The 14,567-nt window shown below is 42.4% G+C and overlaps 2 protein-coding genes across 7 annotated transcripts in view; one reads left to right on the forward strand and one right to left on the reverse strand.

Annotated features, from left to right (window-relative positions):
• Window positions 1-921: 921 nt before the first annotated feature.
• Window positions 922-11,588, reverse strand: AKIP1 (A-kinase interacting protein 1). Of its 3 annotated transcripts, XM_010592245.3 has the most exons (6): window positions 11,535-11,588; window positions 11,083-11,310; window positions 10,379-10,459; window positions 5,567-5,671; window positions 3,549-3,620; window positions 922-1,379 (listed from the first exon to the last, which is right to left on the reverse strand). In XM_010592245.3, the coding sequence occupies exons 2-6, from the start codon at window positions 11,302-11,304 to the stop codon at window positions 1,236-1,238; spliced, it is 624 nt and encodes a 207-aa protein (XP_010590547.2). In that variant the 5' UTR covers window positions 11,305-11,310; window positions 11,535-11,588; the 3' UTR covers window positions 922-1,235. The 3 variants fall into 3 exon arrangements, with proteins under 3 accessions (XP_010590547.2, XP_003412065.2, XP_003412063.2); XM_003412017.4 differs by lacking the exon at window positions 3,549-3,620; XM_003412015.4 differs by lacking the exon at window positions 11,535-11,588 and having other exon boundaries at window positions 11,083-11,386.
• A 169-nt stretch (window positions 11,589-11,757) lies between these two features.
• Window positions 11,758-14,567, forward strand: part of DENND2B (DENN domain containing 2B) — a 219,348-nt gene continuing 216,538 nt past the window's right edge. For all 4 annotated transcript variants that reach the window (XM_064288460.1, XM_064288463.1, XM_064288464.1 and 1 more), the window contains exon 1: window positions 11,758-12,559. The gene's annotated coding sequence lies outside the window, so the exon portion shown is untranslated. The remainder of the gene's footprint in view (window positions 12,560-14,567) is intronic.

Raw genomic sequence — 14,567 nt, forward strand, 5'->3', positions numbered from 1 at the left:
CCCAGGACCTGGGTAAAGAAGGACTGGGAAGGGGCTTCTTAAGGACTCCTTACCTTCTTCTTAGGCCTTTTGGGTCATCCTCCCCGCCTCCTTTGAGAATGATAAAAAACCCATGGACCCTCTTCCCAGAAAAATACACATATATGTTTGCATACAATTTCAAAAGGCTTACAGAGCTCATAAAGTTCATCACAGGCTTCTTGGGGAGTGCAAGGACTCTCTAACTCTAAGGTGAAAGGTATGGGTCTGTTTTACTAGGCCCTCTGTCCATCGGAATCTGTTTCTCACTAGGTATACTAATATAGCTCTACTTAAAGCTCCATTTTCATCACACATAATATTAGCATTTTTCCTGAGAAAAGATCTGTTACATTCAAGATGAGATGAATTAGCAGGCAACTAAACTGGGAGATGTAAAAATACTCTTGATGTGGTAGCTTAAAAAAGTCATGACACATCAATGACTTTAAAATCAGCGACTTCTGATCCTTAAAAATACAAACGGCATAAAACTCTTAGGATTTCTTCTCTCTTTTAGGAAGCTAAAGAATAGTGGTGCTAACTACTTGAGGAGGAGTTACAAAAAGTGGCTGACAAGGCTTTTATCTTCAATGGAGGGAGGCAGAGTACAGGCCACAGGTGACAGTCAAGTAAGCAGCAGCAGCTTCACCCCATTAAGACTTCCCAGCAGATGAGTGGCAGGAAGGCACCTCTGTCATCAGGGGCACAGGACTGTCGCAGCCCTGCCCAGGGCTCCCTGTCACGGGCCTGGTGAGATCTGCTGGGGGGTGTCTTCTCCACAGAAGCTATAGGATGTGGTCTGTATGCTTTGGGCAAATGTGTCCACAGCCTCTCTGCTATTGTTTCATAAAGCCTACAGTTACACATCGAGCTACATTTTATTTCACCTCTTAATACTAATAAAATAGAATTCTCTTTATTTCCAAATCTCTCCCTTTATTATCATAATTAACATTTGCTTGGAAAGCAAGCACTAAAAACTGCTCAGACAGCATCATTACATTATTACTTTCAGGCAAAAAAGCGTGGAAGTCTTCCACACACTTAGGTTAAAAAAGGCACTGAGACAGGCACTTCAGTTCCCAGGAAGGCTGAACCTCTATAGTCAGCCCTAAAAGCAGAATTAATGTGTAAATATTAAGAGACTCATACAGTGGCTTCATTCTCCTGGCTACTTAAAAAGAGGTGATGTGAGGCCCAGGTGATGGTCAGCATCATATGGGGAAGACCAAGTCCACACTCTGTCCTGAATCAACTGCTACCACTTGAGTCTTCTTGGTTAAGTCATTCAGACCCACGGTGACAGAATAGGTCCCTGGGTATACTTCTATGTAGAGGTCCTTAGAGATGTTCTCTGCCTGAAATGAAAAGATATTAGCAGTTTAGACATATACCAATGTCGTCATTGTGCACCAGAGGTGCAATGGAATGAAGCATTAACAGAGATAGAGCTCCTGTTTTCAAGGTCGGGCTTGGCCACACAACAGCACTGTCATCTAAGTAAGTCTTGGCCTCTCGTGCTTGTTTCCTTATTTCTAAAACGGACAATATCTACCTCACAAATAAGCATGTATATGGAAGCTAAAACTCTGTAAATGTTGAAGTATTATAGGAACATGAAGGACTATAAGAACAGCACTCTAGTTAAAGCAGAAAGGTAAGAATTAGGCAGAGGGAAAGGCTAATGACCGCTGTTTGGGGAATCAAAAGTGGACAGTGTTAGCACAAAATGGCAACAATGGCAAGGCACCTTGGAATAGTGAGAATCATTCTTTTTAACTGTGTTTTGCTAAATTCATTATCAGGAAGATGAAACATTTCTCCTAAAGCTGAGAATACTATGTGTCGATTCCATTCTGTCACTGAAGCAGCAAATTAGCTGGCTAGCAAAAGCCCTCCCTTGGAGGATTGGTTCTCCTATCGTGCAAAACATTGGAAGCTGGAGATAATGGAAAAATTTCTGTTGAGAGCTGCAGTGAGCACAAACCATCCTCCAAGGATAGACTTCACACATGGCTAAGAAGCGGGTCATGGCAGGTGTGCTGGCAGCGGATAGGTCCCAGTTCAAATAGCGAAAAGACAAAGTCACAAACCAGAAACGAGCCTACAATTAAACGCCAAAGTGACAGCTGGAATGCCACTATATGCTTACTTAGTGCTGGGAAGGATCCACAGGCAGAAGTTGCCATTTCTACCACCAGACCCAAGGGAATACAACTGCATTACTAACTAGGAGAAATAAACGAGAATATTTATACTTTTATGAAATTCCCCACCCCCCCACCTTGAAGATCAATTTGAAGCCAGTTCTTCCCAAAGTTTCTTTAGGTTGTATCCTTTGTTGCCCAGTTACTACAAAACTGCAGGGTCTATTCTCATGTAGCTGATGGGAATGTATATGAGAGTGCCACAACTAGTCACTGGTTGTCAACTGTGTCAATCAGCAAAGGCAGGTTTCAGGAACTACGGCTGTATAGGAAGTGCAGAAAGCCAAGGATGCTTCATTTGTTTTCATAAAAGGTGCAAGTCAGCATCTGTGATTCTAACATTGCGGAACATTAGAAGCTCAGCATTACCAAAGATCAGCAAGTGTCGGAGGCATCTAAACTGAACAACTGTACTAAAAGCAGAATATTCTTAGTTGCTACTATTCTAGTATATTCTGGATCCTGGCTAGTAGCAAACTAAACTTTTATATACAAACAAAAACAAAACCAATTATTGCAGCAACGTGCTCCTTTCCTGAGAATTCTGGCCTTTCAAAGTTCCAAAAGATTCCGTTGATTCATGAACTAATCAGTGCTCTATCCTAAAAATGAACTCATCAGTGTGTTTTTTTTGCATTCCTTTTTTTTTTCTTAAATTTTTATTGAAGTGATATATATCTAAAAAAAAAATTAGCCATTTCAACCATTTTTATGTGTACGATTCAGGGACATTACATTTACCATGTAGTGTAACCATCACCACTATCCGTTTCCAAATGTTTTCATCACCCTTAACTGGAATTCAATACCCTTTTTTTTTTTTTTTTAAGCAATACCTCCCCATCAATATCTGTTTTCACAGAGAAACATCTGTGGAAAATGGGAGCAAATCCCTTCAAATGTTTTGGAACCTGATCTAACCAAATGTGTATGTTTCAGAATTTCAGCAATGATATTCACTTTGTAAGCAGGAGGGTCAGGCCTCTCCTGCTGTGTGAACAGATGGCGGAATTCCAGCTGGACCCAGTGCTCGCCCAGCTGAGCTGTAGTAACTGAGATGGGAATACTTCACATTCTTTACAACCACACTATGAATTCAGGTACAAACAGTATGTTGGAAGCTTCAGGTGAAGGAAGGCTACCAAGAAAACATAATTTCACACTGACCCAAAGTGCTATGCACCCTTTCCCAAGTGTAAGAACATCCCAACTTAAAAATACTACAGACTCAGTATAGAAGGCCCTATGATAAGTCAGGCCAACTGGCTAATGGAATTGCAATAGTGGTGAAGCCCAGTACATTAGAAGTTCTGTACTCACGGGTTGGGATGCCTCTAGACCACACTGTGATGCTTGACAGATGCCTTCAAGACCAAGGGATGTGTCTTGTCTCTGAGGAGACAAGTACAAACACTGACTAATGCCCAAGCTTTGACTCCTGGATTGTAAAGAGAAATTTTCTCCTGCATTATTATTGTTTTGTGCCCTTGAGTCAATTCTGACTCATAGTGACTCTTCCAAGACAGAGCGGAACTGCTCCATAGGGTTTCTGAGACTGTAATCTTTACGGAAGCTGATGGCCACATCTTTCTCCCATGGAGCAGCTGGTGAATTCAAACTGCTGAGCTTTTGGTTAGCAGCCAAATGCTTAACCACTGTGCCACCAGGGCTCCTCCTACATTATTAGGAACTAACAATTGTTCGTTCAGCTTTTTCTAAGTTATCAAGGCTCTTTTAATAACATTTACCATGATTACTTTTGGTCTTTGCAGTCAGATCTGGTTTGAATCCTATCTCTGCTGTTTACTGAGAGAGACAGATGACCTTAAAGCACTGATACTTCCAGCATGAATTCAGCCCTCGGTTATATGCCTGTACTCACTCGTCCATCCTTTTCCTAAATCCCTCCATCCTAATGCCCAATAGCCAGGGAAGTCAAGAATTCCACTTGTGAATTAGACTCTGGACTTAAGTTTGCAATCTTTGAGTACAATTGAGAGAGTTTAAAACAAAAATCTCCTCAAAAACAAAAAACCATTCCTGTTCAATCAGCTCTATGAGTAGACTCTTTGGCTTTCTGCAAAATGACATGCAGTAAAAAAAAAAAAAAAAAAAAATTTATAGTGAGAGGCCTGTCATTTTTATTATCTTTAGGAAAAGTATTATGTTAAAACCAAGACCTCCTCCTTGCACTTCCTTTATATAAGTTTTCGAAGATATACTAGGAGCCCTGGGGCGCAGTGGTTAAGTGCTTATCTACAAACCAAAAGGTCAGCGGTTTGAACCCACCAGCAGCCCTGCGGGGGAAAGATGTGGCCATTGGCTTCCATAAAGATTACAGCCTTGGAAACCCTATGGAGCAGTTCTACTCTGTCCTATAGGGTCGCTGTGAGTTGGAGTTGACTCCAAGGCACACAATAACAAAAGACAAGATAATTTTCACCTACCTTATAGTAAAATATGACATTATTAAAATGATCTCCTTCCTATTTTTTTTTTTATCTTTAGTTATACAAAAAACCCAAACCCATTCCCATCAAGTCGATTCTGACTCATAGTGACCCTACAGGACAGCACAGAGCCACCCTATAGGGTTTCCAAGGAGTGGCTGGTGGATTCAAACTGCTAAGCTTTTAGTTAGCAGCCAAACTCTTAAGCACTGCACCACCAGGGCTCCATATTGAGCTATAAAAGAATATGATTAAAGCTCTTTAAGCCTGCCGAAAATCCCATGGCCCAGGATGACGGGTTCAACTGAAGATCCTACAGTGGCATCAATCTTACAGTTTTGGACAAAATCCCATTTCATGTTCATTGCTGTAAGTTCTCTAAGGCTTCATTTCCGTTGAGCACTATAACACTGGGTCACACAGATATCCAATAAACACAAAGTCCAGCATGAGCTCCCTAATACAGGGTGTCGGATCTTTTTTTTTTTAATTGCTATTGAAAGTATACACAGCAACACATACACCAACTCATCACTTCTGCATGCACCATCCAGTGACACTGATTACATTCTTCAAGTTGTGCAGCCATTCTCGCGCTCCTTTTCTGAACTGTTCTTCCCCCATTAACACGATCTCACCACCCCTAAACTTCCTATCTGACCTTTCGAGTTGCTGTTGTCAGGTTGATCCCATATAGATAGTTCTTCAAAAGAGCACAATGTTCAAGGCAAACATTCTTTACTAAATAAACTAGCTTATCATTTGGTTTAAAGAAGATTCCAGGGGATATTTTTGGTTTAAGTTTAAAGATTATCTCAGGACAACAGTTTCAGGGTCTCACATCATAGGAGGCTGAGGACACAGCGGAGGACAGCTGAGAACACACACCTGACCGTTCCTCGTGTCTGAGCGCCACGACACCTCCGACTTCCCTCTGTGGTAACGATAGACATGGGTCGCCCCTCCTTCCTCTGGCACAGAAGAATAGTATTTCTAGAGAAGTAATGTGAGAGATGTTAGGTAACCACGCAGTCTGGTCAAATTTTCAAAAAAAAAAAAAAAAAAAAACCCCTCTGATACTTGGGCAAAGTGTGATTAAAGAAGGAGGCAAGAAAGCAAAGGTAAGTTACCTGCCCTCTTGACAGGCATCTGAAGTCATACAACAAACCCTAGCCCATGTAAAGTGGCTACAAAGAAGGAAACTGAATTTGACATTGCTTTGCTGCCATCTGCTGCCTCTGCAGGGCAAGAGCTCTGGCCCGCTAAAGCTGGGCAGGATCATGCTCTCTGCCAGGTTAAATATTCACATCTTTGCCCCCAAGTCAAATACACATCCCCTTGTATCGCTTGTCATGACAAATTCTGAATAGTTCCATGTTTATCGTGTAAGTCTCAGACAAGGACAAGGGAAGACAGACTTGTCGAAATTTTAGAAATACAGCAGTAAACGTAACCTAAACCCAACAGCTATGCAGCCTTTCTCATGCTCCCTGTGCAGGGAGTACAGAGAGGTCTCCAGTTTAAAGGAAATAATTCAAAGGATCAGAAAGCAGTTACATTTTTCTTATCCACTTCCTTTCTCCCCCTCAAAGTTAACCTTGGACTTGTCCTTGATTATGACTAATGATGAGGAAAGCTTACTTGTTTTGAATATAGTGTAGGGACAGTGTCTAAGGCACGTGACCAGAAAAATGAGAAGCTAGGGGAAGCACTTCAGGACACGGATCTAATCATGTATTCTAGAGGCTGCTTCAAAGTTGTAAAGGCGAACCCAGAAGAGTGTTCCTAATTCAACCTGTAGAAAGCCAAGGGACTCTGAGGCTCCATTCCATAGTGGAACTTGAACTGAAGCATGAACTGAAAACCAAAGTGAACACCAATTTGGTAAACCTCAAGCCAAATAAAAATATTATTTCTTTTATTGAGCCATGAACCAAAGTTTTTTTTTTTTTTTTTGAAGTTAATCACTTTACAGAAGATTTGGAGGTATAGATTTTTCTAAAATCACTTAACAGAACAAATAAGAACATAAAAATATTCTTTGAAGCATATCTCATTGGCTGGCATCCTGTTCTGGGAGTCCCAGGGTTTTTTTTTATTATTATTATTTTTAAAATTTTTACTGTGCTTTAAGTGAAAGTTTACAATCCAAGTCAGTCTCTCAGACAAAACTTATATATACCTTGCTATATACTCCTAGTTACTCTTCCTCTAATGAGACAGTACATGCCTTCTTTCCATTCTCTATTGTCCTGTCCATTAGGCCAGCTTCTGACCCCCTCTTTCCTCTCATCTCTTCTCCAGACAGGAGCTGCCCACATAGTCTCCTGTGTCTATTTTAGCCAAGCAGCTCACTGTTCACCAGTATCATTTTCTATCCCATAGTCCAGTCCAATCCCTGTCCAAAGAGTTGGCTTTGGGAATGGTTCCTGTCTTGGGCTAACAGAAGGTCTGGGAGACCATGACCTCTGGGGTCTTTCTAGTCTCAGTCATACCATTAAGTATGGTCTTTTTATGAGAATTTGGGGTCTGCATCCCACGGCTCTTCTGTTCCCTCAAGGGTTCTCTGTTGTGTTCCCTGTCAGGGCAGTCATTGGTTGTAGCCGGGCACCATCTAGTTCTTCTGGTCTCAGGCTGATGTAGTCTCTGGTTTATGTGGCCCCTTCTGTCTCTTGGGCTCATAATTACCTTGTGTCTTTGGTGTTCTTCATTCTCTTTTGCTCCAGGTGGGTTGAGACCAATTGATGCATCTTACATGGATGCTTGCTAGCGTTTAAGACCCCTGACGCCACTCTCCAAAGTGAGATGCAGAATGTGTTCTTAATAGGTTTTATTATGCCAATAGACTTAGATGTCCCCTGAAACCATGGTCCCCAAACCCTTGCCCCTGCTACACTGGCCTTCGAAGCATTCAGTTTATTCAGGAAGCTTCTTTGCTTTTGGTTTAGTCCAGTTGTGCTGACCTCCCCTGTATTGTGTTGTCTTTCCCTTCACCTAAAATAGTTCTTATCTACTATCTAAATAGTGAATACCCCTCTCCCTCCCTCCCTCCCTCCCTCCCCACTCTCATAACCATCAAAGAATATTTTCTTCTCTGTTTAAACTATTTTTCAAGTTCTTATAATAGTGATCTTATACAATATTTGTCCTTTTGCAACTGACTAATTTCGCTCAGCATAATGCCTTCCAGGTTCCTCCATGTTATGAAATGTTTCACGGATTCATCATTGTTCTTTAATGATACGTAGTATTCCATTGTCTGAATATACCATTATTTATCCATTCATATGTTGATGCGCACCTTGGTTGCTTCCATCTTTTTGCCATTGTAAACGGTGCTGCAGTGGACATGGGTGTGCATATATCTGTTCGTGTTAAGGCTCTTATTGCTCTAGGATATATTCCAAGGAGTGGGATTGCTGAATCATATGGTAGTTCTGTTTTTAGTTTTTAAGGACGCGCCAGATCAATTTCCAAAGTGGTTGTACCATTTTACATTCCCACCAGCATTGTATAAGTGTTCTAGTCTCTCCACAACCTCTCCAACATTTATTATTTTGTGGTTTTTGGCTTAATGCCAGCCTTGTTGGAGTGAAATGGAATCTCGTTGTAGTTTTCATCTGCATTTCTCTAAATGGCTAATGATCGTGAGCATTTCCTCATGTATCTGTTAGCTACCTGAATGCCTTCTCTAGTGAAATGCCTGTTCATATCCTTTGTCCATTTTGTAATTGGGTTATTTGTCTTTTTGTAGTTGAGTAATCTGCAGTATCATGCAGATTTTAGAGATCAGACGCTGATCGGAAATGTTATAGCTAAAAACTTTTTCCCAGTCTGTAGGTAGTCTTTTTACTCTTTTGATGAAGTCTTTGGATGAGCACAGTTGTTTGATTTTTAGGAGTTACCAGTTATCCAGTTTCTCTTCTGGATTGTTGATAATGTTTTGTATACTGTTTATACCATGTATTAGGGCTCCTAATGTTGTCCCTATTTTTTCTTCCATGATCTTTATTGTTTTAGATTTTATATTTAGGTCTTTGATCCATTTTCAGTTAGTTTTTGTGCATGGTGTGAGGTATGGGTCTTGTTTCATTATTTTGGAGATGGATATCCAGTTACGCCAGCACCACTTGTTAAACAGACTTTCTTTTTACCATTTAACTGACTTCGGGCCTTTGTCAAATACCAACTGCTCATATGTGGATGGATTTATGTCTGGATTCTCAATTCTGTTCCATTGGTCTATGTATGTGTTTTTGTACCAGTGCCAGGCTGTTTTGACTACTGTATAATAGGTTCTAAAATCAGGTAGAGCGAGGCCTCCCACTTTGTTCTTCCTTTTCACTAATGCTTTACTTATCTGGGGCCTCTTTCCCTTCCATGTGAAGTTGGTGATTTGTTTCTCCATCTCATTAAAAAATGTTGTTGGAATTTGGATTGGAATTGCATTATATCTATACATTGCTTTTGGCAGAACAAACATTTTTACAATATTAAATCTTCCTATTTTTATCCATGAGCAAGGTATGTTTTTCTATGTACGTAGGTCTCTTTTGGTTTCTGGCAGAGTCACAGGGATTGCATAAAAGATGTAGAAAGATCAGAGATTTTTTTGAGATCTTAACATATAAAACAAGGTAATCTCTTATTTCTCCCCTATCTACCGGAATCCTTACCACCATGTAAGACTCAGAAAATGTCTAAGCTAGAAGAAACCAGAGTCAGTTGTAATTCACAGAAGATAGGGAGTACCTGTGATGCAGGTAATTTCCTTGTATCTGGCTGGCCTACCTTCAACATTCCTCCAAAGTACTTAAAGGCGACCTATGTCTTGAAAAACTCTGAGAGGAAGAGGGACTCTAAAACCTTTGTTCACTCATTTCAGTGAATGGTACCATAAATCTCACCTATATCCTTTATGCTCAGTTTAAGACAATTTTCTGGTGTTTATCTCTCAGTAGAAATCAAGAAACAAACTGTTAAGGCTGAAAAGGACTTCAGAAGAATCTTCATTTTATAGATGGGGAAGGTAAGGCCAAGAGAGACAAAGAGGTCTAAGGCATTCTAGATAGTTAAATGATAGAACATGGGTCTGACTCCTGGGAAGCTGGTCCTTCCATTAAGCCACATGACACCCCTCTGCCCCCTCCCCCCAGGATGCTGCACCTGCTTCGTATAACACCCACTTCTGTCACCAACAACTGATATTGACTCAAAGTGATATACTTAAAAATTACTTTTACCAGGAACATTAGATGTTGGAGGTTGAGGTCTAATGTGGCGATTTTGTTTCTGTTTCTGTTTTTGCTTGTTTCAATACATTCTGAAAACAGAGACTCAGTTCCAGTTTAGAGTAATCCTCAAGGTTTTTTAAAACTTTACTTGGGTTCAAAATTAAACATGTACACACTACTTATATTTGGTCTTGATTGTTTTGGAATTCAACAAATAAGCATTAATGAGGGCAGAGACCTTTTATGGTTTGTTCACTGCTATATCTTCAACAACACCTACAATTAGACATTGAATAAACACTTGCTGAGTGAATTCTAACTTGGATTTATCATCTAGCTTAGGTCTTTATCTGATCACAATGGTTGCTCAGGGCAGGATAAACAGTCTTCAGGTTGTCCCTAAATTCCAGAAAGATCCACACTGTGATCCTTCAGCTGCAGCATCAGCAGGCTTACACCAACTTACCCCACACTGACTTGAAGCATAGTCCATGAATTCAGCCATTGTTCTGAAGGAAGCACTGAGGGTTGGGTATCCTTCTTCTCCCTGTTTGAATAAATGTCAAGTCACAAGTGAGGTCAGGGATTTCCTACTGGGGAACGAAGCCATTCTGGGAATGGCCTCCTTTTACTTTTGGACAGGCCTCTACAAATTGAGAAGCCCTGGTGGCACAGCGGTTAACAGCACGGCTGCTAACCAAAAGGTCGGCAGTTCGAATCCACCAGCCGCTCCTTGGAGATGCTATGAGGCAATTCTACTCTGTCCTATAGTGTCACTGTGAGTCGGAACAGACCCGACAACGGGTTTCGTTTGGCCCACAAGTTGAAGTCATAAGTAGGGTATTACTGAGAAGGAGTTTCACCGATAAAAGGAATACATAGATATGCATTGTATCCAAGATCTAAAAGGTATGTTTGCTAGCTTTCCTCTGATACCAAATGGTAATACGTAAGAATTAAAAAAAAAAAAAAAGTAACCAACCAGTCTCAAGCGCGACTGGTATCCTACAAGTACCCAATAAGAATCTGTGAAACGTAGAGTTATCAAGGTTGTTTGCATTCACTGTGTCTGGGGATCCAAGGCCTGATACCTTCCAGCCTCGGCCAAGGACAGGATTCCTCCTCTGCTAAGCGAATGAATGGGTTGGTGCCCCGCACTGGGACCCTCACCTTTCCAGGGAGAAAGCGCTGGGGGCCGGCTGCCAGCCGTCTTTCTCGGTCGGGCCCCTCTGGGGCAAGAACCCCCATGCTGCCTTTGGGGAGTTCCAGGGAACGCCAGTTCACCGCTCTCCTCTTGGCCCGCTCCAGCACTTCTTGGCCCAGCCTAGCCGAACGCTGCAGACTACGTCGGTCCACCCCGTTCAGCGCCGCGGCCGCCAGACAGCTGTCCATGTCTCCCTGGGCGGGCACATACACACACACGTGTGGTCAGTGGCGCTGCCACGGCCCTGCTCCGGCTCGGGGTTCTGCCTTAGGCCCCCGCCCCCCCCGCGCCCCGGCGACGACCGCTCCCCTCTCCGCCCCTAACGCGCACTCCAGTTGGCGCTAGGCCTAGGACTAGACTGTGCGCGCCCACCCCATCCATTTCCATCTCCCCTTCCCCTCTGGGGGGAGCCTCTCACCCGGCCCTCCTATGCCGGCGCATGCGCTCAGCGCTGTCACGGAGACGGGGGCTGACTTTGGAGCTTTTGGCGCAGGCGCAGCAGGCGACGGACGGGGGCGGGGCGGGGCGAGGCGGGCAGCGCCCACCACGCCTCCTGCATCCGGGCGGCGGCCGGTGCGAGCCGGTCGTCCGGCTAACTGTCCAGTGCAGGGGGCGGGGCAGGGCCTGGCGGCGTGCGGGGACGGCGCGGCGCGGGCGTCGGAGTCGAGCTGGCTGCCAGGGCCTGCTTAGTGTGCAAGCTATGGGAGCCCCTTGGCCCGGGACCTAATCTTAGGTGTCTTCTCCGCTACTTTACTTGATGAACCTGGTGTGTAAAATCAGGTGGTCTGCTGTTGGGCAAAAAAATTGGGGGAAATAGGACAAGTGACTCCAGGCGACTCCTTCTGCCTGGTCTATACTGTTGGGTATCGCCACTCTAAAACCGCTTTGTTTAAGGGTACGGTTAGGATGGGCTAAACAGCGCGGAAGCACAGTGACGTTTGGAGAGGGGAACCCTGACCAGCAGTGTGACAGGAGACGGTCGGCGCTGGGACGCGCGGCCCCCGGCTGGAAGGGGTGTTTCTGGCCCGTAGGGGCCGAGGAGCGTCTGAGGGGTTGTAGGATGTCTCGTAGTCGCCTCGTGGCGGTTTCCTCACCACTCCAGTGAGAAGCAGGGATTCACACATTTTTGGAGGGCTCTTGAGGATTCGAATCCACCTTTCAAGATTATTTGTACCATGTGCTAGTAAGGAACTGTGTGCATAGTTACCTTGCACTCCTCTCCACTTGGTTATGTAATAGGAGATATAGCCCAAGATCTCACTGCTAATTGGTGACTCAACTACACCATCCTGCGTGCAAGACATTGGTGCTCGGGAGGGACCAGGTTAAGAGACACTCCTCAGTGGGAGCCACTTTAAGGGACGCAGAACAGGCTCAAGGAAATCCTCGACCCTCAGCTAGTCTTCTCAGCAGATCCTTGGATTAGCAGTTCTGAACTACTAAGTGAGTATTAGGATATTACTACAACCTCCACCTGTATTTGTACTTTCGCTCATTTCCTTTCATAAAAAAGAATAACACTCGAGTGAAACTTTTATCCTTGGGATATTTTTTCGTTATATGAGTGTTCTAAACCTTTCTTCCGTAAAAAAAAAAAATAACTGTTTTATCAAGAACTTTCTTTAGAACGTAGTGGTTAAGTGCATAGAGTCTGGAATTTCAAATCCAAAGACCTGGGTTTGAATCCTGACTCTGGCACTTTTTTGCTATGGGATTTTGGGCGCACAGATTACTTAATTTCTTTGAACCTCACTTATTCTCATCTCCTTAACCCAGAGATACCAGCAGTACCAACTTTCCTATGCTGTAAGCTCCTCGAAGGCAGGGAACATATTCATCTTGTTTACGAAGTTTAAGATGCATCCAGCATTTTATCTGTCACAGTAGGAGGTAAAAATAGCTGTTGAAGGAATGAATTGGGTTGTCATAAGGATTTTGTGAGAAAATTCATGTAAAATGCTTAACACAGTGCCTTGTGAAAAATAAATGCTCTGTAGATTTAGTTAGCATTATTATATGCCATCCCTGACCTAGGAGTTGTGGAGAATAGAAAGTGGATCAGACTAAAGAAGACTCAAAAAGAAGAGATGACACAAAATCCACAATGCCAGGAACAAAATATTGTGACAGGCCATAAAATTGATACAGATAAAATACTATGAAGTTCGGAGGAGAAAGAGATTATTTTTAGCTAAGAGGATCAAGAAAGGCTTTGCAGACAGAGAAGGGAGCATTTGAAGGATAGCCTAGGAATTAATGAAACAAGAAACCAAACCTACTGCTGTCAAGTCCATTCTGACCTATAGCGACCCTATGAGACCAAAAACCAAACCCATTGCCGTTGAATTGATTTCGTCCCATAGCAACCCTACAAGACAGAGTAGAATTGCCCCCATAGGGTTTCCAAGGAGCAGCTGGTGGATTCGAACTCCCAGACTTTTGATTAGCAGCCAGGATCTTAACCACTGTTCTGCCAGGGCTCCCTTATTAGAGTAAAAAAACCTAGGGGTGGTTAAAATACCTGTTAACAGCTTTTATAATGAGTGTGGTTGGAAGTGAAACAGAATTTTGTCTTATTATTTATGGATTTCAAGATCCTGGCTCCATAACTTTTAGTTTTGTCTGTGGAACCATGAGCTGGTTACTTAACTTTTCTATACTGTACCTTAATTTTGTCATCTACAAAATGGGAATATCATGGTACATTCCTCATAGGAGTGTTGTGAGGATTAAATAAGTACATATAAGTGCTTTGAGTAGTACTTGGCACATAGTAAGTGCTTAATAAATATTAGCTAGTAATATTATCATACTCATACTGTAGCCTGGTTTCCTAAAATATCTTCATGTACTTTGTGCTTCAGGCACATCACTATTTTCTTCCCCAGGGTTCTACTGCCCCACCCCCTGCCCCCAATCTATTCCAGTTGAAGTATTACTTTCTTTTTGCTTGAAAGTTTCTCCAGCTATTCTCAGTGACCACTTCTCTTTCAACAGAATCTTTAAGAAGTATTGTGACTTAATTTATAAGTGTGACATATTTAGTTATGGTTCATCCTCTCCCAATAGCTCTGAACTCCTTGAAGGCAGAAATTGTTATTTGTTTGATTCTGCATATACAGGGTTTATTAAATAGTGGGTATTCAGTAGACATTTGTTAAAGTGACTCAGATTTAACTTTTCAATTTAAGTAGATACCTGCTAAGCCAGATAATTAAGTTAGCTTTTTAAAATCTACCTACATGCACTTTAATAAATGTAATAAATATTCAATTGTGACTACATTTCCCCAGAATACAACATTTAGAAGTATATGCGAAAGAAAATGCTTGGAATAAAACTGAAACCTGAAGACTGACACTATATTAAATTTTAGCAGTTCTACTCTGTCCTTTAGGGTCCTTGTGAGTCGGAAATCTACTGAACAGCAACAGGTTTGGTGCTTGGTTTT

Source organism: Loxodonta africana, chromosome 7 (genome assembly GCF_030014295.1).
Source record: "Loxodonta africana isolate mLoxAfr1 chromosome 7, mLoxAfr1.hap2, whole genome shotgun sequence".
Taxonomy (NCBI): domain Eukaryota; kingdom Metazoa; phylum Chordata; class Mammalia; order Proboscidea; family Elephantidae; genus Loxodonta; species Loxodonta africana.